At 40.4% G+C, this 25,077-nt stretch overlaps 1 protein-coding gene and 1 long non-coding RNA gene across 11 annotated transcripts in view; one reads left to right on the top strand and one right to left on the bottom strand.

Annotated features, from left to right (window-relative positions):
- The window catches only part of NSUN6 (NOP2/Sun RNA methyltransferase 6), an 86,277-nt gene extending 63,493 nt beyond the window's left edge, over window positions 1-22,784 (bottom strand). For 8 of the 10 annotated variants that reach the window (XM_004014257.5, XM_060397392.1, XM_042230602.1 and 5 more), the window contains exons 1-3: window positions 22,287-22,784; window positions 19,179-19,334; window positions 13,806-13,885 (exon numbers count right to left, since the gene is read on the bottom strand). In XM_004014257.5, coding sequence (XP_004014306.4) covers window positions 13,806-13,885; window positions 19,179-19,334; window positions 22,287-22,361 — 311 coding nt within the window. In that variant the 5' untranslated portion in view covers window positions 22,362-22,784. Of the gene's footprint in view, window positions 1-13,805; window positions 13,886-19,178; window positions 19,335-22,286 lie in introns of those variants that run through there. The other 2 variants (XM_060397394.1, XM_042230603.2) reach the window with 1 other exon arrangement.
- An 81-nt stretch (window positions 22,785-22,865) lies between these two features.
- On the top strand, window positions 22,866-24,230 carry LOC132657621 (uncharacterized). Its single transcript, XR_009596045.1, has 2 exons — window positions 22,866-22,931; window positions 23,275-24,230. It is a non-coding gene; the product is annotated as an uncharacterized LOC132657621 (long non-coding RNA).
- Window positions 24,231-25,077: the final 847 nt, after the last annotated feature.

The raw sequence follows: 25,077 nt of genomic DNA on the forward strand, positions 1-25,077 counted from the left end.
GCCACAGCTACCAAACCCACATGTCCTAGAGCACGTGCTCTGCAACAAGAGAAGCCACCACAATGGGAAGCCCACACAGAACCAGAGAGGAGCCCCTGCTGGCCGCAACCAGAGATAGCCCACAGGCAGCACCGAAGGAGCCCCTGCTGGCCGCAACCAGAGAAAGCCCACAGGCAGCCCGAAGACACGGCGCAGCCAAAAATTAATAAATAAAGTCTGGGGTTTTTTTTTTAATTACAAAGAGGATGGGCACTTGAGAAGAAAATCTTGGTGTAAGGTAGTAAGTGGCATCAAAAATTGTTTCATCAAATACAACTGATGAATACAAGAAAGAAGCCGACTTACAGATACGGGGAACAAACTAGTGGGGACAGGGAGATGGGGGAGCAACACAGGAGTCGGGGATTAGGAGGTACACACTGTTACGTTCAAAATAACCCACAAGAGTCTATGATACAGGGAATATAGCCAATATTCTTTTCTATACTGAAGTACAGTTGATTTACAATGCTGAGTAAGCTTCAAGTATATAGCAAAGTGATTCATATATATGTGTATATATATATGAATATATATTCATATATGTGTGTATACATACATATATATACACACACATACACACACACTCTTTTCCATATTCTTTTCCCTTATAGGTTATTACTATATATTGAATATAGTTCCCTATGCTATACAACAGAACCTTGTTGCTTATCTATTTCAAATATAGTAATGTCTGCTCAATCCATATTGCTAATTTATCCCACATCCTCACCTGTCCCCTTTGGTAACTACAAATTTATTTTTTATGTCTGAGTCTACTTCCCTTCTGTAAATAAGTCCATTTGTATCTTTTTTTTCTGGATTCCATGTACAAGTGGTTTCACGTGGTACTCATCTTTCTCTAACTGACTTCACTTAGTATGATCATCTCTAGGTCCATCCATGTTGCTGCAAATGGTATTACTTCACTCTTTTTTATGGTATAGCCAATATTTTATAACTATAAATGGAGCATAACCTTTAAAAATTGTGAATCACCATACTGCATACCTATAATTTACATCAACTATACCTCAATTAAAAAGAAAAAGAAAATCTAAGGCAGGACTAAGGCCATAGGAAATGACACACAGGGTAAAACAGGCCAAGGCAGCCCTTGGGTCCCAGCCTGGTGTCTGTTATCAACAGCTCTGATGCCTACTGTTTTAGAAGGGACATGATCAAGCGTTTATACTCTAATCCAATGAAGCTCTACGGAGATTAAAACCACAACCCCAAAGGAAAAAAAAAAAATGCTTCATCATTTAACAAGCAGTGCTGTTTCATAATAGCATTAGGAGAGAAGAGCAATAACGTTTGTCTTCAAAGACTAAAACAGACAACGTGAGAAATGCAAAAACATTTCTGAAGTGGTAGACTGGCACACAGTAAATTATTAATGCTTTAAACAAGACAAAAATAAGTTCTTTCCTCCTCTGCTATCCAACTTTCTTCAGTGTTCTCCAGTTTCTCACCTCCCATCCATCCCTTGAAACTGAAGCCTGGTATCACTTCTAACACTCAGAGCAGACTTTCTCAAAGGTCAGGGGAACCTATGTGATGAGCCCCAAATAAACATCTCAAGCACTGCACTTCTGATGGGGTTCCCTGGTTGGCAACATGTCATATGTATGGTCCTAACTCCTTGCAGTTTTAAGTGCCTTTTAAGTGAATTCAAGGACTTAAGTGTATTTTCTTGTCAAGATCTCCAACTGATCATATCTCAGTAAGCTTCTCAGATTTATCCTCCTCCTTCCAGGTCCCACACTCACTGCTCACTCTCCAGCTATTTCTGGATGAGGTTCATTTCTCCAGGTTCTCAAACATGCCATCATCTCTTCTCGCTTTGTATCCCAAACCTTGGCAATCTCATGGTTTCGGTGACCACTTACAAAGTGGTCTTCTTTATTTTACTGAAGTATAGTTGTTTATAATGTTGTGTTAATCTCTGCTGTACCACAATGTGAACCAGCTGTTCTTTTTCATATTCTTTTCCATTATAGTTTATCACTGGATACTGACTATACCTCCCTGTGCTATTCAGCTGGACCTTACTGTGAACCCACATATTCTAACAATCAGTCTTTCCAGACTGATTATCTGCAGACAGCTGTGCACAGATGTCCTACAGCTACTTCACACTCATGATTCCCTGATCCACTCCTCAAATCCTTGGAAACAGCCCAAAGCTTCATCTTCCTGTGTTTCCAGTCAAAATGACGTTATCTACCTGAGCAGCCAGAACACAAATCCTGGCATCATCTTGAATCGCCTCCTAGAACTTCTAACTCAACATTCACTGAGTTATCAAACAATACCACCTCTAATTCTCTGACACGTCTCCCAGGCCCTTCCACCCCCGACATCAGACTTGCATCATCTGATCACCGGATATCGTTTTATCCAGTGATCCAACTTCTATGTTTTATCTTTGGTTGCTTTCCGACCCTCCTGATGTCTCTGGTGTTCTTCAGTTTCATTCTGAAGCACCTAGTCATGTATTTATCTTTACTTTTGCCTTCAGATACTGTATTTCTTAAATCTGACTTTCATCAATTCTGGAAAATTCTTCATTATATTTTTGAATACTGTCTCTCCCACATTATTTCTAATCTCTACATCTGGGATTCATTAGGAACATGTAGTACCTTTTCATTCTTGTTCTCATGACTCAGTTTCGTATTTCCTATTGCTTCAGACCTCCTTTACCTGCTGTATTCTAGGTGATGGGCCATAAGCCATCTTCTAGCTCATTAATTCTCTCATCTGTTGAGTCTAGCGTTTAACTCACTGAATGACTTTTTAATTTTAATGAAATTTTAATGTCTAGGAACTCTTTTTCAATTCTTTTTTTCCCTCTTAGGGTCTTTTATGTTTTAGATTCTCCCTTTTGCTTTTAATCGTTTTCAAGGAAACTAATTTTATAGTGCCTACCAATTAGCTCTCTTTGCTACATTCTGGGCTTCCCAGGTGGACAGCTGGTAAAGAATCCACCTGCCAATGCAAATGCAAGAGACGTGGGTTCAATCCCTGGAGTAGGAAATGGCAACCCACTCCAGTATCCCTGCATGGAAAATTCCATGGACAGAGGAGCGTGGTGGGGGCTACAGTCCATGAAGTTGCAGAGAGTCAGACATGACTGAGTACACACTGGCTGGCTTCAGTTCTGGGGGAATCTAATCCCTCAATCTGTTGTACATGCTGGTTCTCACTCATGGTAGTTTGATTCCTAGTGTAGCTTCTAACTATAAGAAAAGCATGGCCTGGGCTGACAGGTGCCACTCTGCAGTGCTTTTGCCAAGCAACTCAAGAACTGGCTTAGGATCCAATTCTTATGTCAATTTCCCAAACCACAGGTGTCAAGACCACATGGGTAGTATGAATTTGAACTCCAAACCCTTACAGGTATGGAACTGCTGTTGTGCATGTCATAGGTTTTTTCCCACCAACCCAGGCTCCATGGCAAGAGAGCTACAACTCCTAATTACTGCCCTGCACTGACTTTTGGATGGTTCTCACCTCTTAGCACTAACAGCTGTTGTTAAAACCAACGCCCCTAAGTTCAGGGGACCAAGCACCTTCTCCCTTAAACCCTTCAACCCTTAATCTTAGCTCATGCACTTACTGCTCAATTTTCAGTTACCCTTCATTCTAACCCCTGAGTATCTCACTAAGGTTCTTAATCATTCTGTTGTCCATGTTATGACCTATTTTCTGTTCAGTGTTCCTAGGCCTAAGTAGCAGAAATGTTCTCAAGTTATCTAGTTCACCATACTGCTGGAGATAAAAGACTAAAATAGCTCCCTAACTCGGCTCCAGGCTTGCAATTCATCTTTTGAAAAAAGTGTTTTCAGGCTTTTTTGGCTGCAATCCAATGTGAGAAATGCACTTGAACGGCATCCCAGTACACATGTGTGCCTATCCACACTTACATTTATAGCAAATGTTTCACGAAACACCTTCCCATGTACACTCCAGGATATTATATAATAAAATCCCTATTCCTTAAAAAAAAAAACTATAAACAACCAGTTAAACTGATTTCACAACCTACTAATAAGTCAACGTCTACAAGTAGTTTGGGGAAAAAAAAGCTTTATGCTACTACCAGTATTATATTTCTAAAATCATGACTGTAATAAAAGTTATTTGGCTCCTATATTCCGTGCGAAAAAATGAACATTTCTTAGTTTTAAAAAATAACCCTTCAAAAAAACACATGTACCCCAATGTTCACTGTAGCGCTATTTACAACAGCCGGGACATGAAAACAACCTAAATGTCCATAAACAGAGGAATGAATAAAGATGTGGCACAAATATAAATAAAATTATTACTCAGCCATAAAACAGAATGAGACTGGGGCATCTGCAGAGATGTAGATGGACTAGAGACTGTCATACAGAGTGAAGTCAGTCAGAAAGAGGAAAACAAATATTGTACATGAACACATAGACGTAGAATCTAGAAAAATGGTGTAGATGATCTTATTGGCAATACATATCATACATATATATGATATGTATATAAATGTGGCTGACTCACTCTCCTGCACAATAGAAACTATTAACAGCACAGCACTGTAAAGCTATACTCCAATAAAAATTAATCAAATTTAAAATGAATCCTTCACATTTCACTCTAGCTCTTCTAACTTCAACATCTTTCACCAACCTCTGAAAACTGATAGATTCCGTGTCACTTTCGTCACAAACCACCATGTACTTTCATACCTCTGTACCTTTGCATGTACTTTCTCTCTATCTTGTGAACCCTTGCCTACTTTATCTCATCTACCTCCTTCTTACTCACCTACAAGGCTCAACTGAAATACCATGTCTTTGGAGAAAATCTTTACCTACTTCTTTGCATTCAGCTCTTCCTCTTCTCTGCTTGGATGGTACTTAATTCATATCCCTCCCCAGGAATCTACTGCAGTTTGACTTGTACCAATATTCACCTGCTTTTAGACTAAACTATGTCTCACCCATCTGTATATCTTGGGTCCTCACACACAGTTCAGTTCAGTTGCGCAGTCGTGTCCGACTCTCTGCAACCCCATGAACCACAGCACACCAGGCCTCCCTGTCCATCACCAACTCCCAGAGTCCACCCAAACCCATGTCCACTGAGTCGGTGATGCCATGCAAACATCTCATCCTGTGTCATCCCCTTCTCCTCCTGCCCTCAATCTTCAAAAAATATTTTGTGAAATGGAACTCTGTAATGTTAATCAGAAAGTTTTTATGAGAACACCATTTCATTGAAAGGAGAGAATGGGAGACTATGGGGAAGAGCACTGACATAGTGGGCCAGGGACTTTCCTGGTGCTCCAGTAGTTAAGAATCCACTTGAGTTCAATCCCTGGTCAGGGAACTAAGATCCCACATGTTGCAGGGCAACTAAGCCCACATGCCTCAATTAGAGACCCACCACATCCAAAAATAAAAACAAACAAAAAACCACCTTTCTTTGGAAGGCCTGGTGATGAGGCTGATCCTTGGCTAGCAAACTGGAACTCAGAATCAGAGGATTTCCCACTCTTAACTGATTCAGTTCAGTTCAGTTCATTTGCTCAGTCATGTCCGACATTTTGCAACCCCATGGACTGCAGCACGCCAGGCCTCCCTGTCCATCACCAAGGGCAGCTCAATGTGCCTACATTATCTGTAACAATTTGTAAACAAATAATATGGTTTATGGTGGACACTGACTTCCCTTCTGGGAGGATAGAATTTGTGTACCTACCAGGCACGAGCTGCCCACATAACCAGCCCTAAATGAAAACCCTGGATGCCTGTCTCTAAGGAGCTTTCCTGGATGGTGACATCACACACATGCATGGTCATCCTTGTTGCTAGGGGAGTTAGCTGCACACTGCATGACTCCACTAGAAAAAGACTCTGCAGTTTACAAATGGTTTTCCCTAGACTTCATCCCAGGCAGCTTTTATTTTGTTGATTTTGCTTCGGATTCTTTCACTGTAATAAACTATGGTCACAAGTACGACTACATGTGGAATCCTCTGAGTCCTCCAAGAGAATCACTGAGCTGGGGAGTGGTCTTCGGGAATCTTTCAACACAAGTAGTAACTGTATAAAAACATAAGATCGTATATATATGCAAGTGTCAAGGTGCAAGTCAGCACTGCTGAAGTTTTAGTGAAGAAATATAAAAGTCAATGTAGGGCCATAAAAAAATACTAAAAGCTTGATTTTTATTAAAATGTTTTTAAACAAAAGAGTGAAGCAATAGCATTAAAGAAAGGTGATGTTCCAAGAATACAGTAAGAAAGACTGGAGAAAAATAGTAAGAAGGTGCTTAGAATAAGAGAAAACTAATTAAAACAGCTAAAAATGAGGTGCCTATGAATTAAAGACCCACTAAAGAGAGGCTCGAGATTATGAGAATGCATATAAAAAATCCACTTACCTACTTGGCATGTATTTAACTGCATATATTAGCAACCCTTCAGTAAAAGGAAGATAATATAATTTTGAGATATCACACAATCATGATATCTCACTTGCACACATATTATCTGATATCTTATAACCCCGCATCAGAGGTAAGGAGCAGAGGCTGTGCTTTGCTGGAGCAGCCGTGAAGAAAGACCCCGCGTCCAAGGTAAGAGAAATCCAAGTAAGACGGTAGGCGCTGAGAGAGGGCATCAGAGGGCAGAAAGATGGAAACCACAATCACAGACAACTAGCCAATCTGATCACATGGACCACAGCCTTGTCTAACTCAGTGAAACTAAGCCATGCCGACAGCCGGGTCATGGTGGAAAGGTCTGACAGAATATGGTCCACTGGAGAAGGGAATGGCAAACCACTTCAGTATTCTTACCTTGAGAATCTCATCAACAGTATGAAAAGGCAAAAACATAAGACATTGAAAGATGAACTCCCCAGGTTGGTAGGTGCCCAATATGCTACTAGAGATCAGTGGAGAAATAACTCCAGAAAGAATGAAGGGATGGAGCTAAAGCAAAAACAACACCCAGCTGTGAATGGGACTGGTGATGGAAGCAGGGTTCGATGCTGTAAAGAGCAATATTGCATAGGAACGTGGAATGTTAGGTCCATGAATCGAGGCAAATTGGAAGTGGTCAAACAGGAAATGACAAGAGTGAACATCAACATTCTAAGAATCAGTGAACTAAGATGGACTGGAATGGGAGAATTTACCTCAGATGACCATTATATCTACTACTGTGGGCAGGAAACCCTTAGAAGAAATGGAGTAGCCATCATAGTCAACAAAAGAGTCCGAAATGCAGTACTTGGGTGCAATCTCAAAAACGACAGAATGATCTGTTTGTTTCCAAGGCAAACCATTCAATATTAAGGTAATCCAAGTCTATGCCCCAACCAGTAACAATGAAGAAGGTGAACAGTTCTATGAAGACCTAAAAGACCTCCTAGCTAACACCCAAAAAAGATGTCCTTTTCATTATAGGGGACTGGAAGGCAAAAGGAGGAAGTCAAGAAACACCTGGAGTAACTGGCAAATTTGGCCTTGGAGTACAGAATGAAGCAGGGCAAAGGATAACAGAGTTGTGCCAAGAGAACACACTGGTCATAGCAAACACCCTCTTCCAACAACACAAGAGAAGACTAAACAGGGACATCACCAGATGGCCAACACCGAAATCAGACTGATCATATTCTTTGCAGCCAAAGACAGAGAAGCTCTACACAGTCAGCAAAAAAAGACTGGGAGCTGACTGTGGCTCGGATCATGAACTCCTATTGCCAAATTCAGACTGAAACTGACGAATGTGGGGAAAACCACTAGACCATTAAGGTATGACCTAAATCAAATCCCTTATGACTACACAGTGGAAGTGAGAAATAGATTTAAGGGACTAGATCTGATAGAGTGCCTGATGAACTATGGACAGAGGTTCGTGACATTGTACAGGAGACAGGGATCAAGACCATCGCCATGGAAAAGAAATGCAAAAAAGCAAAATGGCTGTCTGAGGAGGCCTTACAAATAGCTATAAAAAAAAGGGAAGCGAAAAGGAAAGGAGAAAAGGAAAGATATACCCATTTGAATGCAGAGTTGCAAAGAATAGCAAGGAGAGATAAGAAAGTCTTCCCCAGCGATCAATGCATAGAAATAGAGGAAAACAACAGAATGGGAAAGACTAGAGCTCTCTTCAAGAAAATTAGAGATACCAAGGGAACATTTCATGCAAATATGGGCTCAATAAAGGACAGAAATGGCCTGGACCTAACAGAAGCAGAAGATATTAAGAAGAGGTGTCAAGAATACACAGAAGAACTGTACAAAAAAGATCTTCACGACCCAGATAATCATGATGGTGTGATTGCACACCTAGAGCCAGACATCCTGGAATGTGAAGCCAAGTGGGCCTTAGGAAGCATCACTACAAACAAAGCTAGTGGAGGTGATGGAATTCCAGTTGAGCTGTTTCAAATCCTGAAAGATGACGCAAATTTGGAATATGCCAGCAAATTTGGAAAACTCAGCGGTGGCCACAGGACTGGAAAAGGTCAGTTTTCATTCCAATCCCAAAGAAAGGCAATGCAAAAGAATGCTCAAACTACCGCACAATTACACTCATCTCACACACTAGTATATTAATGCTCAAAATTCTCCAAGCCAGGCTTCAGCAATATGTGAACCGTGAACTTCCTGATGTTCAAGCTGGTTTTAGAAAAGGCAGAGGAACCAGAGATCAAATTGCCAACATCCGCTGGATCATGGAAAAAGCAAGAGAGTTCCAGAAAAGTATCTATTTCTCCTTTATCAACTATGCCAAAGCCTTTGACTGTGTGAATCACAATAAACTGTGGAAAATTCTGAAAGAGATGGGAATACCAGACCACCTGACCTGCCTCTTGAGAAACCTCTATGCAGGTCGGAAAGCAACAGTTAGAACAGGACATGAAACAACAGACTGGTTCCTAATAGGAAAAGGAGTATGTCAAGGCTGTATATTGTCACCCTGCTTATTTAACTTATATGCAGAGTACATCATGAGAAACGCCGGGCTGGAAGAAGCACAAGCTGGAATCAAGATTGTCGGGAGAAATATCAATAACCTCAGATATGTAGATGACACCACCCTTATGGCAGAAAGTGAAGAAGAACTAAAGAGCCTGTTGATGAAAGTGAAAGAGGAGAGTGAAAAAGTTGGCTTAAAGTTCAACATTCAGAAAACGAAGATCATGGCATCTGGTCCCATCACTTCATGGCAAACAGATGGGGAAACAGTGGGTGACTTTATTTTTCTGGGCTCCAAACTCACTGCAGATGGTGACTTCAGCCATGAAATTAAAAGATGCTTACTCCTTGGAAGAAAAGTTATGACCAACCTAGACAGCATATTCAAAAGCAGAGACATTACTTTGCCAACAAAGGTCCATCTAGTCAAGGCGATGGTTTTCCAGTGGTCATGTATGGATGTGAGAGTTGGACTGTGAAGAAAGCTGAGCGCTGAAGAATTGATGCTTTTGAACTGTGGTACTGGAGAAGACTCTTGAGAGTCCCTTGGACTGCAAGGAAATCCAACCAGTCCATCCTAAAGGAGATCAGTCCTGGGTGTTCATTGGAAACACTGATGTTGAAGCTGAAACTCCAATACTTTGGCCACTTGATGCGAAGAGCTGACTCATTTGAAAAGACCCTGATGCTGGGAAAGATTGAGGGCAGAAGGAGAAGGGGACGACAGAGGATGAGATGGTTGGATGGCATCACCGACTCGATGGACATGGGTTTGGGTGGACTCCAGGAGTTGGTGATGGACAGGGAGGCCTGGCGTGCTGTGGTTCATGGGGTCGCAGAGAGTCGGACACAACTGAGCGACTGAACTGAACTGAATCTGGTATCTCATTTGCATAATATAATTTTGATATCAATGATCATGATATCTCATTTGCATGTCACCAAATGTTTCTTTTCAGCAGGATTGCTATTTGTATTGAACCAGCAATCTTTGAGCAATTACTTGAATATTCCATTGTATTCACCCTATTATTTCATACATACAAACAGTAATTGAAAACCAAAGTGCTAATGCTAGTGGCAAGGCAACTATGAGAAATGGAAATGGAATGGCTGGAAGAGAAGGGCAAACTCAATCTCATTTGTATCTCAAGATATTTCTGGTACTGAATTATACTTAATTATTAGGGAAAGTTAATTTTCTGACCTGCTAGAAATAGATTTTTATCAAAAAGGAAAGAATACCAACAGACAATATACAGAGAGACTCTTAAACATTACGAATTGAATATTGGCCTAAAAAATTCTATTGATTTAAATGCAGTCTTTAAAAAATGATAGTTGCAGTACGGTGTTTAAAATACTCTTGTATGGATGCAGGAAACAAACTTATGGCTACCGCAGGAGAGGGATAAATCAGGAGAGTGGGACCGTCCTATATACATTATTATAAGTTAAAGAGATAACTATTACTAATAAGGACCTACTCTGTAGCACAGGGAACTCTACCCAATACTCTGTAACCACCTAAATGGGAAAAGAATCCAAAAAAAGAGTGAATATATGTGTATGTTTAACTGATTCACTTTCCAGTACAGCAGAAACTAACACAACATTGTAAATCAACTATACAACAATAAACATTTTAAAAAGATACTCTTATACGGGGGGATAAATTAGGAGTTTGGGATTAACATACACACACTAATACATATAATATAGATAATCAACAAGGACCTGTTGTATAGCACAGGGAACTAAACCAAATATTTTGTAAAAACCTTTAAGGGAAAAGAATCTGAAAAGGAATATATAATTAAAGCACTCTGCTATACACCTGAAACTAACATCACACCATAAGTCAACTATATTTCAATTAAAAAAATGAAAAATACTTTGAAGCAAGAGAAGACTGGCTTTCAATTTTCTCTTTTAAGTTTTTCAATAAAGTTGACATTGATACCATCAACTTCAGCAGTACCACCTTACTTTAATCTAATTACCATTGGTAAAACCTTCCTAACATTAAAATATATTTGATCAAGACTTTCCTGGCAGTCCAGTGCTTAGGACTTCGCCTTCCAATGCAGGGGGTGCAAGTCTGATCCCTGGTTGGAAAGCTAAGATCCCACATGCCTTGGGGCTGAAAAATCAAAACATAAAAAAAAAAACCAGAAGCAATACTGAAATAAATTTTAAAACTTAAAAAAATTGTTAAATATATACATATATTTGCTAAGTAAATTAAATATCATGTTAAATAAAATGAAGGAACCTGAATTTTATGTTGAGATTTACTTTTTGAATTGTTTTCTCTCTTTAAATTGTTTAACCTATATTTTGATATCCTAAATCGTTGTGAAATGTTGAGCTTCTAGTAAAAAAGATTTGTCAACGAGTAAAAGTACACATATATTCCTTTTTCTAAAGCCCACATAAATGGGGGAAGAAAAATTTGAAAGAAAATTCAATTTTCAAGAAATCTAAGCAGCAGCTAAGTGAGATGGCTGGATGGCATCACCGGCTCAATGGACGTGAGTTTGAGTGAACTCCGGGAGATGGTGATGGACAGGGAGGCCTGGCATGCTGCGATTCATGGGGTCGCAAAAAGTCGGACACAACTGAGCGACTGAACTGAACTGAACTGAAGATGCAAGTGATGAAGAGTAATTAACTGACACAGTGAAATCTGGATCAAATCCAATTCCTCAATAGGGTATGACTGTTTCTGAAAAGGAAAGGCCCTTGGATACCCAAACAATTATTCATTCCTCAGCACCAAAGGGTCAGGCAGAAAGAAGGAAGGTCTGAGTATGTCGTGTCAGTCCCATTCCTTACGGATAAAGCCAAAAGAGGAACTGGACTGGTAGAAGTGGTTTGTGCAAGTCTTAGGGCAGCTATAAGAATTTCTTCATTTTTCACAGTGGAAAGTCAAAAGATACCTAATAAAACTGGTGATGAGTTTAAAAGACAAAGTAGAGCTAACATGCTCCTTTCAGAAATGAAAGGTAGGTGTATGAATCCACAATCCTAAAAGATTTCTTAGTGCTTTCCTGTTAACTCACTTACGGTGTTACACAGTTCACTAATGTTTTAATGAGTAGCTTACTCACTACAAAGAATAGGACGAAAGGATTATTATGAAGCCAGTAAGAAGAATGAAACAGAGTTACATAGATTATGGAAAACAATGGGCATCGTGGAATGATGTCCAGTGTATTCTAAAATGAATCTCAGATCTCAGAAGACCTGTGACTGATCAACTATAGTAACTAGTTGGTTTTAAACTAAATAGGAATGAGAGAAATCAGAACAGTGGTTTCCTAGTATGGAGGGCAGAATGCAGAGAATTTTCTGGTGATGGAAATGGTGTATATCTTGATGGGGGTGAGTCCTGACTATATAGTTGTATGAATTTAGCAAAACTCGGCACACTTAAGTAAGACTCCTCCATTCACTAATGCGATGTTCCTCTTAACAAAAATATACAATAAGGAGTTTATAGACTCAATTTTAATTGCAAAAGTAATATGTGTTTACAGTAAAAAAAATAAACCAGAAATGTTACAATTAGAGCCTCTTCTTACCTAGTTTCTCCCAACCTCCTCAGAGTTAAGCACTCAGAATTAATCCCTGTTAATAGTTGGGTATATTATACCCTCCAGAATTTTTTGTGTATAAATATACATAAATCTGTAGTATTTAATTGCAAAAGAAATGTGGTTATCCTACACAGAGCATCATGCTTTACGTGTTTAAGTAATTGTAAATATCATCATTTATTTGTACATATACTTCTCCCACATTAAAGGCTGTATTTGACCACTAAATTATCAATACTTAAAAGCTTTAACAAAATGATTTTTATGTTTATTACTACTCTTAGGGGTATTAAAAAATTTTTTTATCACAATTAGGGATTTAAAAATGCTCTTTGGGAACAGAATTCCCATTATAATATGAAAGCCTTTTTTTTTTTTTTTCCTTTTTTAAATACATGCCTTCCAAACACAGTATATCTTCTATTTAGCTGTGCTTAGTTGCTCAGTCGTGTCCAGCTCTTTGCAACCCCATGGACTGTAGCCCACCAGGCTTCTATGTCCATAGAGATTCTCCAGGCAAGAATACTGGAGTGGGTTGCCATTCCCTTCTCCAGGGGATCTTCCCAACCCAGGGATCAAACCCAGGTCTCCCACATTGCAGGCCGATTCTTCACTGTCTGAGCCACCAGGGAAGCCCAAGAATACTGGAGTAGGTAGCCTATTCCTTTCCCAGGGGATCTTCTCAACCCAGGGATGGAACTGGGGTCTACTGCATTGCAGGAAGATTCTTTACCAGCTGAGCTACCGTGGTAGCCCGTTCTACTCAGAAAATACAGTAATTTAACATCACTGTGAATTAATAAAATTTTACAAATATATCAATTATGAAAATAGGAAACACTGTTGCTTTGTATTTCTGTTGTAGCTCCAAAAAAGTTTTAATTTAGCAGTGGAATCTCTTAAGATATACAAGTAAACAAATGTCTTAGGGAATGAAAAAAAATCAATCACCACTAAATGGAACTAATACGCATTCCTCTCAAGATAGCTGAGTCTATTCCCAGTGTTCTTTTGCAGTATTTTCCACGACAGACAATGTAGTCAACGTTTATCAAGTTTGCGAATTCCTATCTAAATAAAGTTGCTAACAGAGAAACTTAGTACTATCACCAAACAGTAAAAAAAAGAACCTGTGACAAATTTTTATTTATAAGAATACAATTTGAAAATGAAATAGTTACAAACCTAGGTCCAATAACAGGAATAAGTAAGACATCCTGAAGGTCTGGATGCTGAAGAATAGGAAAACTTAATCCATTAAACTGCTGTTGAAAATAAACACAGAGGATTACAAAGCAATCAACACACTGGGTAAATTTCAAATTACAGAGCTTTTTAGTGTCATTACCTAACAGAGCATAAAGTTTGATTTAGGATTATTTCCATTTTTTTCCATGGGATACTCCAAAAAACAAAATCAAAGACTTCAAAACAACATTTTCTCTATAATTTGATTCTCAAGTTTCTTGACTTCTTTACAAGTAAAAAGCTCAATTTTGTTAAGTGTGACTTTGTAAACACAAACCATGTTAACCTTAAGTGACCTACTTTGAAAACACATATCCAACAGAGAGTTGCATGAATAGGACATTAAAGACTGAAATTTTTAAATGCTGTGTGTTATATATTATCAACACTGAATGCCATGTCAGTTTTTTGCTTGCCTGTTTGTTTTTGGTAGCACCGTGGTATATGAGATTTTAGTTCCCCTACCAGGGATTGAACCCGTGCCCCCCACAGTGGAAGTGCAGAGTCTTAACCACTGGACCACTAGGGAAGTCCTGCCACATCAGTTTTGATGATGCTTCCTGGCAAAGGCTGAGGATATTCAGTATCCTCCACCATACTTGGCCTTCAGACTAGAAACAGTTGCAGGGCCAGCAGCATAGGTGCCAAGGCTAACTCCCAGTCTCATGGGTATGAAGAAGGAAAAGGCAACCCATGCCAGTACTCTTGCCTGGAGAATCCCAGGGACAGAGGAGCCTGGTGGGCTGCTGTCCATAGGGTTGCACAGAGTCAGACACAACTAAAGTGACTTAGCATGCATGCGTGGGAGAAGAAAATGGCAACCCACTCCAGTATTCTTGCCTGGAGAATCCCAGGGACAGAGGAACCTGGTGGGCTGCCGTCTACAGGGTCAAAGAGTCAGACATGACTGAAGCGACTTAGCAGCAGCAGCAGCAGTCTCATGGGAGCCAACTGCGCTGGCAGCTTGAAACTGACCAGAGTGGGAGCATTTACACCACAAAAAACAGCAAACACTACAAACCAGCATTATTTTTCCTAGAAAGGGGGTTGTTTGGTATGTACCAGCACACCATGGCTGCAGACAGAAGACAACCGGGCACTCCCCGTGAACAAGGGGAATGGAGAGCAAGGACTCTGTCTATCAGAGGGCCACACACACATACTAGAAAACAAGTCTCTGCTGTGTATGCTACTGATTACATCTTCACATACTGCACCAAAGCAGTAACAATAAGAGATACTTGTGCTGCACTGTAGTATCCATACACTAGCTATCGAAAGCCCCAAATCAACTTATTTCTAAGTTGAAAAGGGAAGAGAACAAAAATTCTTCAGATTTTGGAAATCAGACTATATTTCTAGCAAGTCAACAGCTCTTCTGAGTTCTGCTTTCTCTGACCAAAGGGAATTTTGAACTAACCATACCCAACAGCACAGTAAGACATCTTGAGGGTGAACTCCTCACTCAAACAAACCTCTCTGTTTTTTCCCCTCTCTTCCTCATGTTCTCTCATTGTCTGATACCCTAGCAGGAGTCCCCAGCCTCTGGGATGGTCTGAGGTGGAGCTGATGAAATAATAATAGAAATAAAGTGCATAATGAATGTAATGCACTTGAATCATTCCAAAACCATCCCCCTCTCTTGGTCCATGGGAAAACTGTCTTCAACTGGGAGAATGGAAAAACCAGACCCTGGTGCCAAAAAGGTTGGGGACCGCTGCCTTACAGTATCTAGACTATGATCCTTCCAAGGAGAAGATAATGAATTCTGTCATTTGTTTTTGTTTTGCTTCAGAAGCATTACACTCTCTCCACACTAGAGATATTCTACACAGAGATCAACCTGCTCGGGCCAAGATTTTCCTTCTTTCCTTTTCTATCAGATATTAAAACAATACAGAAATAAAACTTTCATAAAACCACGTGTGCCTAACTTTCATAAAAGTATCACACACTTTTTTAACCAAACATACCACGGGCTTCTTCTGTTTGTTTCTACCCTGTGCCCTTTTTAAAACAGCCTTATTGAGGTTTACTTTACATACCATAAAATATATCCATATGGAATGCAAAATTCAATGATTTTTATTTTTTTTAGTAAATTTACAGAACTGTGCAACCCTCACTAGAATTCAGTTTTAGGTCCTATCCATCACCACACAAAGATTCTTCACACCTATCTGCAGTCAATCCCTGTTCCAGCCACAACCCCCAGCAACCACTAACCTACCTCTTTCTCTAGAAGCTGCCTTTTCTGGACATTTCATACAAATAGGATCACATACTACAGAGGGTCTTGTGCCTGGCTTCTTGCACTCACTGTGGTGTTTCTGAGGTTCACCCACATGGTAGCATGTATTAGTTCACCACTTTCATTGCTGAGTTCCATTTCATGGTGTGAAGTCAACCACATTTTGTTTTTCTATTCACCAGTCAATGAACATTTGGACAGTCTCCCCCTTTTGGTTATTACAAACAATGCTGTTAATAATATTCATGTCCAAGTCTCTGCACGGACATGTTTCCACTTCTCTTGGATAGATATAGGAGTGGAATTGCTGGGTTGTACAGTAAGTTTATGTTTAGCTTTTTAAGAGACCACAAATTTTTCCAAAGATGCCAGACCACTTGACTTTCCCACCAGTGGAGACAGGTTCCAGCTTCTCCACATCCTCGCTAGTCAAATGAAATTTTAAAAGATGAAATTTCAATATGTGACCCAGAGAAATCTGGAGACAAAGCACCCGCTTGTATACCATTCAGGATATGCCTTCAGGATACATGTGAGCTTTGGGACATGGAAAACGAACATTTGTGATCTAAAACCTCCTTTGAGTCCCCTTTCCTGGTAGCAAGAAGCAAGACTCAAACCACCAGGTTCTTACTTACTGCCCACAGCCCCACTTTCTCAGTCTCATCTCAACCTTTACAGAAAGGGACTCAAAGCCCAGAATGATTTCATCTGCCTTGTTTTAGACACAACACCTAAGATTTCTTTCTATAAGACTGGGATCCTAGGTTATCTAAGCTCTAGGACTAATTTTCTAGAAAAGAAAACCACCTGGATCTGCCTGAGTTTTGCACAGAACAGCTTCCTTTATTCAAGCTGAAAATCTATACACATGGCTATATAAAAGTAATACTCTCAGCTGCTTAGAAAACTGTTCACACTGTATGCCTCATACAGTCAATAAAATTATCACTCATTGAAATTCACAATAACCTTTCTCCAAGTTTTACATAATTATTATACTAAGTTCTGGTCTCATACAGACAGAAACTGTGGCTAATTCTTCTTACATCATGGTCATCTCCTCACAACCTGAAGTTTATAGAACTGTTCCTAAAGACAGTATGATAAACATTTCACTGATGTGGTGATATTACAAACAAAAAACAAACGAATCAAACAACAAGGTCCTAACGTATAGCACAGGGAACTATATTCAACATCCTGTGATAAACTGTAACAAAAGGATGTGAAAAAGATTACGCATGTGTGTGTATATATATATAACTGAGTCACTTTGCTGCACAGCACAGACAACACTGAAAATCAACTATACTTCAATAAAATAAAAAGAATCAGTACCAGTGAAGATGCTCTGAAAATTTCATAATGTTCTATCCAGAGTAAACTGACAACACAGCCTATGATATACAAATGGGAGTCTTTTAACTATGCTTATCTCTTCCCTTCTCATTTAGGTACTTAGGGAGATATAGGCCTGCTGACACCCATCTGTGGTTATTTGTTAGAAGAGATGTAATAACAACTGCAAAATGGAATAACTAGAACTATCCCACATCAGGCACCTTGTTTTCCTCCATCTTACATTTCCTGGGGGGCAAACCTCAGTGCACGGTGTATGAAACATGAAATGCACAGCTTTGGGGTTTTCTTTCTGGTATTTTTTTTTAATAGTTTTCAAAGGTTATTTTTCACTTACACTTACTGTTAAATATTAATTATACTCTGTGTTATACAGTACATCCTTGAGTGTATCTTACATCAAACACCTAACTTACCTCTCCCACCCCTACAGAGCTGGCCTCCGCTGGTGACCACTAGTTTGTTCACTCTGTGACTCTGTTTCTTTTCTGTTATATTCACTGATTTGTTGTATTTTTTTGGACTCCACATATAAGTGATATCATGTAGTATTTGTCTTTCTCTGACTTATTGCACTTACAAAATATACAGATTTTGAAAGCAATTAAGACAATATAAACAAGAAAATTCTAATATTATCTTTCTATTTGAAACTTTAACAATTTGGGTTAGAACAGACCTCTTATGCATTTTACAATCCACTGTCACTTAGAGAACATGAGTATTATATGAAAACTATTTTATTAGTTGAACCAAAAAAATCTGCATCATCTTATTTTTAAATACATTCTTTATGCTATTTAATTTCCTTTTATTAAATTATATTTAATTAGCAAAGAAACTATCATTTGCAGAGATGTGGATGGACCTAGAGACCATCATACAGAGTGAAATAAGTCAGAAGCAGGAAAATACCATGTAATTACACATAAATGTGGAATCCAGAAAAATGGTACAGATGAAACTATTTGCAAACCAGAAACAGAGACACAGACGTAGAGAACCACTGTATGGACACCAAGGGGGAAAGTGGGAGGAGCTGGGAGGCCGGGATAGACATATATACATTACTGATATGATGTATAAAATAGATAGCGAGTGAGAACCTACTGTACAGCACAGGGAACTCTACCCAGTGCTCTTTGATGACCCAAACAGGAAGGAAACCCAAGGAAGAGGGGATATATGTATATGCATGGCAGATTCATTTCGCCGTACAGAAAAAACAAACACAACACTGTAAAGCAACTGTACCCCAATAAAAATAAATTATATTGTTATTATACTAAAATTAAAAATACTATCCTACAGGTAATCAGTAGGCACCTCCTGACCTCTGGGCGCACGTCAGCTATATGATCTGCCCTCGTGATCGTTATAAGCTGCTTATGACAACAGCACAAACTTTTTGGGTTAGAACAGACCTCTTAAGCATTTTAAGGATGAAGATGACGAAACAACAGAGGCCCGGAGGGGCTGAGTAATCTATCCAGTTATACTAAATAAATTCAGAATCAGAAGTATTATGTTCAAGTTCTAGCATTAGCATGCACCATATAACCTTAAACAACATTCGTGATCCTCAATTTCCTTATTTGTAAACTTGTAACAGTATATCATCCACATGATGTCAGAAGCAACATGGCATAAGCTGGAGAAATCTCCTTCTGTACATAATGACAAAAATTTGCACCAACCTTCTGAAGCTCATCAAATAATAGATTTTTGACATGCTGTACTGAGGCTAGATGTGTATTCACTCTGACCGTGGTGAATGATGGAGGATGAGACAAGTTATGTAACAGCGTTTCAAACCTCCTTTCTGCCTCTTGTTTACCTAAAGCAGACAGAATCTGAAAAGAAGAAAAGAACAAGTTACTGTTTCAATTTCATAATACAAATTAAAAATATTAAGATATACGCATATACATTTGTGCCAACTGATGAAACATCATTCCACAATCATGCTCCATTTCACTTTTCTGTTTACATGTTGATAACACTAAAGTTACGGTGATTTTTCACGGGGTTATGCTAATAAACACCTAATGAAACATCTGATGAAAAGGGATTAGAAAATCACTACCTCAACTTCAAACCATTATTAACATTCTGAACATATCTGCTACATTTATTCACACAAATTCAGGATTTCATTCTACTTATTTATAAAAATATTAACTGTTACATCACTTCTGTAGAACTAGTTCCCTGCTAACCTCATACCCCAGAGCAAATTGGCTGGTAACCTTTTAAAACACCAGTATTTGAAGAAAACGTAACACCTGATACTGTCACCCAACAATCTCCCACAACATCAGTTTTTTTAATACGGTAATACTACATGTTAGGCTTCCCAGGTGGCATAGTGGTAAAGAATCTGCCTCCCAGTGCAATAGACACAGGAGATGCAAGTTTGATCCCTGGGTTGGGAAGATCCCCTGCAGAAGGAAATGGTAACCCACTCCAGTATTCTTGCCTGGAGAATCCCATGGACAGAGGAGCCTGGCGGGCTACAGTCCATGGGGTCACAAAATGTCAAGACATGACTGAGCAAACATGCACATTATTATTAAAAGTAACAAGCAGATACTGTCCAAAAAAAAACCAGCAAGATACCTGTCAGAAATAAGAGTTATGAAGACTCAAATGACCAAGCTTCCTTGTAACTAACTGAAGCCTTCAAGACATGTATTTCACCATTTTTTGTCATCTTTGACCATCCCCTGCCTCACAGAATCTTCATAAACCACTTGCCAGCCTAATAATCCACTAGCCTAGAAATATTAGCACTTTCTCAGTGTTTATGTTTTTTAACCGAATATTTTACTATTTTCGATACTTTTTACATAGGTATAGTTTTTCTTTTTGTAAAATCCTGTTGCTGTTGCTGCTGCTAAGTCACTTCAGTCGTGTCCGACTCTGTGTGACCCCATAGACGGCAGCCCACCAGGCTCCCCTGTCCCTGGGATTCTCCAGGCAAGAACACTGGAGTGGGTTGCCATTTCCTTCTCCAATGCATGAAAGTGAAAAGTGAAAGGGAAGTGGCTCAGTCGTGTCTGACTCTTCGCAACCCCATGGACTGCAGCCCACCAGGCTCCTCCGTCCATGGGACCCTCCAGGCAAGAGTACTGGAGTGGGGTGCCATCGCCTTCTCAGAAAATCCTGTTAGTATGTTTGAAAAAGAACTGGTGTCAAAGACATTTGAATCGTTTACAAAACAATGTTAATCATTTCAAAAATTCTGGGGGAAGAAAACTGCCTCTATTTCTCTTAACACCATCCCTAAAGTTCTTTGAAATCAAGAAGCTATTTCCTTGGGGACTTCACTGGTGGTCCAATAGGTAAGAGTTTGAGCTCCCAATGCGGGGGGCCTGGTTTCAATACCTAGTCTGGAAACTGGATTCCATATACTGCAACTAAAGACCCAAATGCTGCAGCTAAGACCCAAAGCAGCCAAAAAAATTAATAAAATATTTAGGGAAAAAGGAGAATATTTTATCTTTCCATACTGTGATGCTCTTTAATATAATCTTTGGGAATAAAAACACAGAAATCTAAACCTAGAAGTCATGGCTTCACTAACATCTTTGAAAGTGATTAACATTTGTGCGGCTTTACTTTGAATACAACACCAAAGATTCGGAAAATACAAAGTTGCCTACAACCAGGATGGTTAGGCAGAGAGCACGAGCCTGGCAATCAATCAACATTCACTGAGGACTTCTGTGCTCAAGGCTGCCAGCAGCGCACAGAAGGAACACTTGTTGAGGACCTACAATGCCAGGTGCTCACCCTATGACTAACAGCTTAACCCTGAAAATTTAGTGCTGTTAAATGTCCTCCAACTTCACAGATGAGGAAAGCAAGTTTCAGACATGTAAAAACGCACTGAGATGCAAACCAGGGGGTTTGGGGTTCCAAACCGATTCCTTTTCCCACTGTATTAACACCTAAGTTCTTTCCCTTCAGATTTCAACATTAGGACCATGACAACAATGTAGATTCAGCAACATAACTCTTTGGACCCTCAGCTCTCTCACCTGTAAAAATGGGGATGAAATAGCTACCAAAAAAAGATCGCTAAGATTAAGATGTGGAGTTTCCCAGGTGGCTCAGTGGTAAAGAATCCACCTGCCAACGCAAAGAGATGCAGAAGATGTGGGTTCAACCCCTGGGTTGGGAAGATCCTCTGGAGGAGGAAATGGCAATCCATTCTAGTATTTTTGCCTGGAGAATCCTATGGACAGAGGAGACCGGTGGGCTGCAGTCAATGAGGTTCCAAAGAGCTGGACACGACTGAGCACAGACACAAGATTAAGAAGTTCAAGGTCTGCAAACCACCTAGCACAACCAGTGGCATTTAACAAGCACTCGCTGAATAACAGCATACCTTCCACCTGAGTACGGAGCAGGCGTTGTAAGAACACATGTGTTTCTTCCCTACAGGACGTATAATTCTCAGAGGACACGGATCTTTGCTTGCTCACCCCTGTAACCCCTTCAGTGCCCGACACCTGTCGCCAGGTACACAACAGCTTTTTTCCTCCTCCCTCCTTTCCCATTCAGAAATGTTAAAAAAAAAAAAAAAAAGACACACACTCCATACATCTCTTAGCTCAGGAAGGATTCATTACATACCTGCAGAAAGACATGAGCATATTATATTAATGCATTGGGAAGAGCTAGTAATAAGAAACAACAGCTATAAACATTTAATTGCCTTTTAGGTTTTTTTTCCCTATCCCTAGTGTGTAAATATTTGAATGTCTGCAAACAGCATCTAATATATTTATCTGACCTACCTCCTTATTCATAAAGCCCGCTTTAAGATAGTTTTCAACTTCAAGTCTCAAAGATATTTTAGGGAAAACAGACATTTTCCTACTGCTTGAGTTCTCCTCTTCTAGGAAAAATGACAGAAAACGGTGATTTTTCTCTGTCCAAGTTGCAATGAACGTCTGGGCAATGAACACCACCCACGACGTGCCAGGACCATCCGATGCCAAAGAAAAGAGAGAGGCTCACGCCCAGTTAAAATAAGAAACGCGGAGGAACTTCCACGCCTTCTAGAGCTGGACCGGCTTGGAGCGGCTTCACCTCCACCGAACCTGTCCCGGGACTTCTTCAGCGACGCTCACGGACACCACTGAGAGGCAATGCCACTCACGAGGCGGGGGGTGAGGGGGGAATCGTGAAGAGTGAATCCGCTGTCAGCTGCACAGAGTTGTGCAAAACCACACTGGCATCAATTTCAAAACGCGCAACCCAGCTTGCTCTGCAGAGAGCGGGTTCCGGAATGCGTCAGTTCCGGCGACGTGGCCCGCCCCTCCTTCCCCCGCCCACCAATCCGCAGCCGTGAATGGCCGCTACGTCACGCCTCCAGAGTGTCCCAGCTCCACCCGCGATGCATCCAGTTGCTGCTGGCCTGGGCTGGCATCCCTTAAGAGGTTGGAGGAGGAGCTGCCACCGGCCCGCAAACTGGTGGATCGCTGTGTAGACCTGGCAGGACAGGGCTGGGTGCCAATTGGGAAGGGTTGAGTCGTACTGACCTGATTAAAAAAGGCGGGGGGTGGTGGGGTGGGGTGGGGGGGCGGGGGGGGGTGGGGCGGCATACAGGTACACCTGGGTTGAATCCCGGGTGGTAAGATTCCCTGGAGAAGGAAATGGCAACCGCTCTAGTATTCTTGCCTGGAGAATTCCATGGACCGAGGAGCCTGGTGGGGTACGGTCCATGGAGTCCCAAAGAGTCGGACACGACTGAGCGCCTAACACTTTCACTTTTTCAATCAGTTCACAGCTAGCTAAAGGAGTACGTCAAGGCTGTATATTGTCACCCTGCTTATTTAACTTCTATGCAGAGTACATCATGAGAAACGCAGGGCTGGAGGAAGCACAAGCTGGAATCAAGATTGCTGGGAGAAATATTAATAACCTCAGATATGTGGATGACACCACCCTTATGGCAGAAAGTGAAGAACTAAAGAGCCTCTTGATGAAAGTGAAAGAGGAGAGTGAAAAAGTTGGCTTCAAGCTCAACATTCAGAAAACTAAGATCATGGCATCCGGGCCCATCACTTTATGGCAAATAGATGGGGAAACAGTGTCAGACTTTATTTTTCTGGGCTCCAAAATCACTGCAGGTGGTGATTTGCAGCCATGAAATTAAAAGATGCTTACTCCTTGGAAGAAAAGTTATGACCAACCTAGACAGCATATTGAAAACCAGAGACATTACTTTGTCAACAAAGGTCCGTCTAGTCAAGGCTATGGGTTTTCCAGTGGTCATGTATGGATGTGAGAGTTGGACTATAAAGAAAGCTGAGCGCCAAAGAATTGATGCTTTTGAACTGTGGTGCTGGAGAAGACTCCTGAGAGTCCCTTGGACTGCAAGGAGATCCAACCAGTCCATCCTAAAGGAGATCAGTCCTGGGTGTTCATTGGAAGGACTGATGTTGAAGCTGAAACTCCAATACTTTGGCCACCTGATGTGAAGAGCTGACTCATTTGAAAAGACCCTGAAGCTGGGAAAGATGGAGCGCAAGAGGAGAAGAGGACCACAGAGGATAAGATGGTTGGATGGCATCACCAACTCAATGGGCATGGGTTTGGGTGGACTCCGGGAGTTGGTGATGGACAGGGGTGCCTGGCGTGCTGCGGTTCATGGGGTTGCAAAGAGTCAGACATGACTGAGTGACTGAACTAATACTGAACCTCCAAAGAAAGAATTAAACCAGAGTTTGCTTGAACCCTTCAGGCACCCTTTGAGTTTTATGAAATGTCCTTCCCTCTCTTAGGATTGCTGGCCTAATCTCAGTTGTAGATGAACAACATTATTCAATCTTTTTTAAAGCTGGGTTCATGGTGTTTTAATATCTTTATATCCTCAGGTGAAACTTCAAAAAACTTCACAGGTAGTTTTTACAATTAGTTGAATCAGTAAGGCTAACAGTTCCCGGTATGGGAGTTGATTTCTCCTTTAAAGCCCATGAGACCTTTGGTGTAATCTTTGTGTTAAAGGTGAAAAAATTCAAAGGGAGGAGGGACCTAATGAAAAACATAGTTTCCTATCCTTAAATAGGAAACTAGAAATAATTCTTCTGTCTGGAGATAGTGTTCTTTGAAACACACTCAGTGGTCATTAACACCAAACTGTAGGGAAAGTTTTTCCTAAATCTTTTTCTCTTGAAATCTTAGAGATGTTTTTAGAAGTATAATACACACTCTAACAATGATTGAGGACATCAGGATAAAGACCATCACCACCTGGCTTCTAAAGCCAATACCTATTCTTTCCACCCTGGCATATTTCTTCCATAAATTTATGGACTTCTTCTGTGGCTAAATCATCTGAAAGTGATCAGGAAAATGTCTAGACCAGGCCTTTCCAAAAGAATTTTTGCAGCCTCGGATGGTGACCGCAGCACCAGTTACCTTTGGTATTAGTATCTAAGAGATAAGAAAAAGGAAGGAGCAAGTTAAACTAGATTGTAAACTCTGAGAAGGTGGAGACTTTTGCCGCACTGCTGCATACTGAGTGCCTAACACATAAGAAACACTCAAATATGGAAGGAGTAGATGAATAAATGGATGGGT

Source organism: Ovis aries, chromosome 13, assembly GCF_016772045.2.
Source record: "Ovis aries strain OAR_USU_Benz2616 breed Rambouillet chromosome 13, ARS-UI_Ramb_v3.0, whole genome shotgun sequence".
NCBI lineage: Eukaryota > Metazoa > Chordata > Mammalia > Artiodactyla > Bovidae > Ovis > Ovis aries.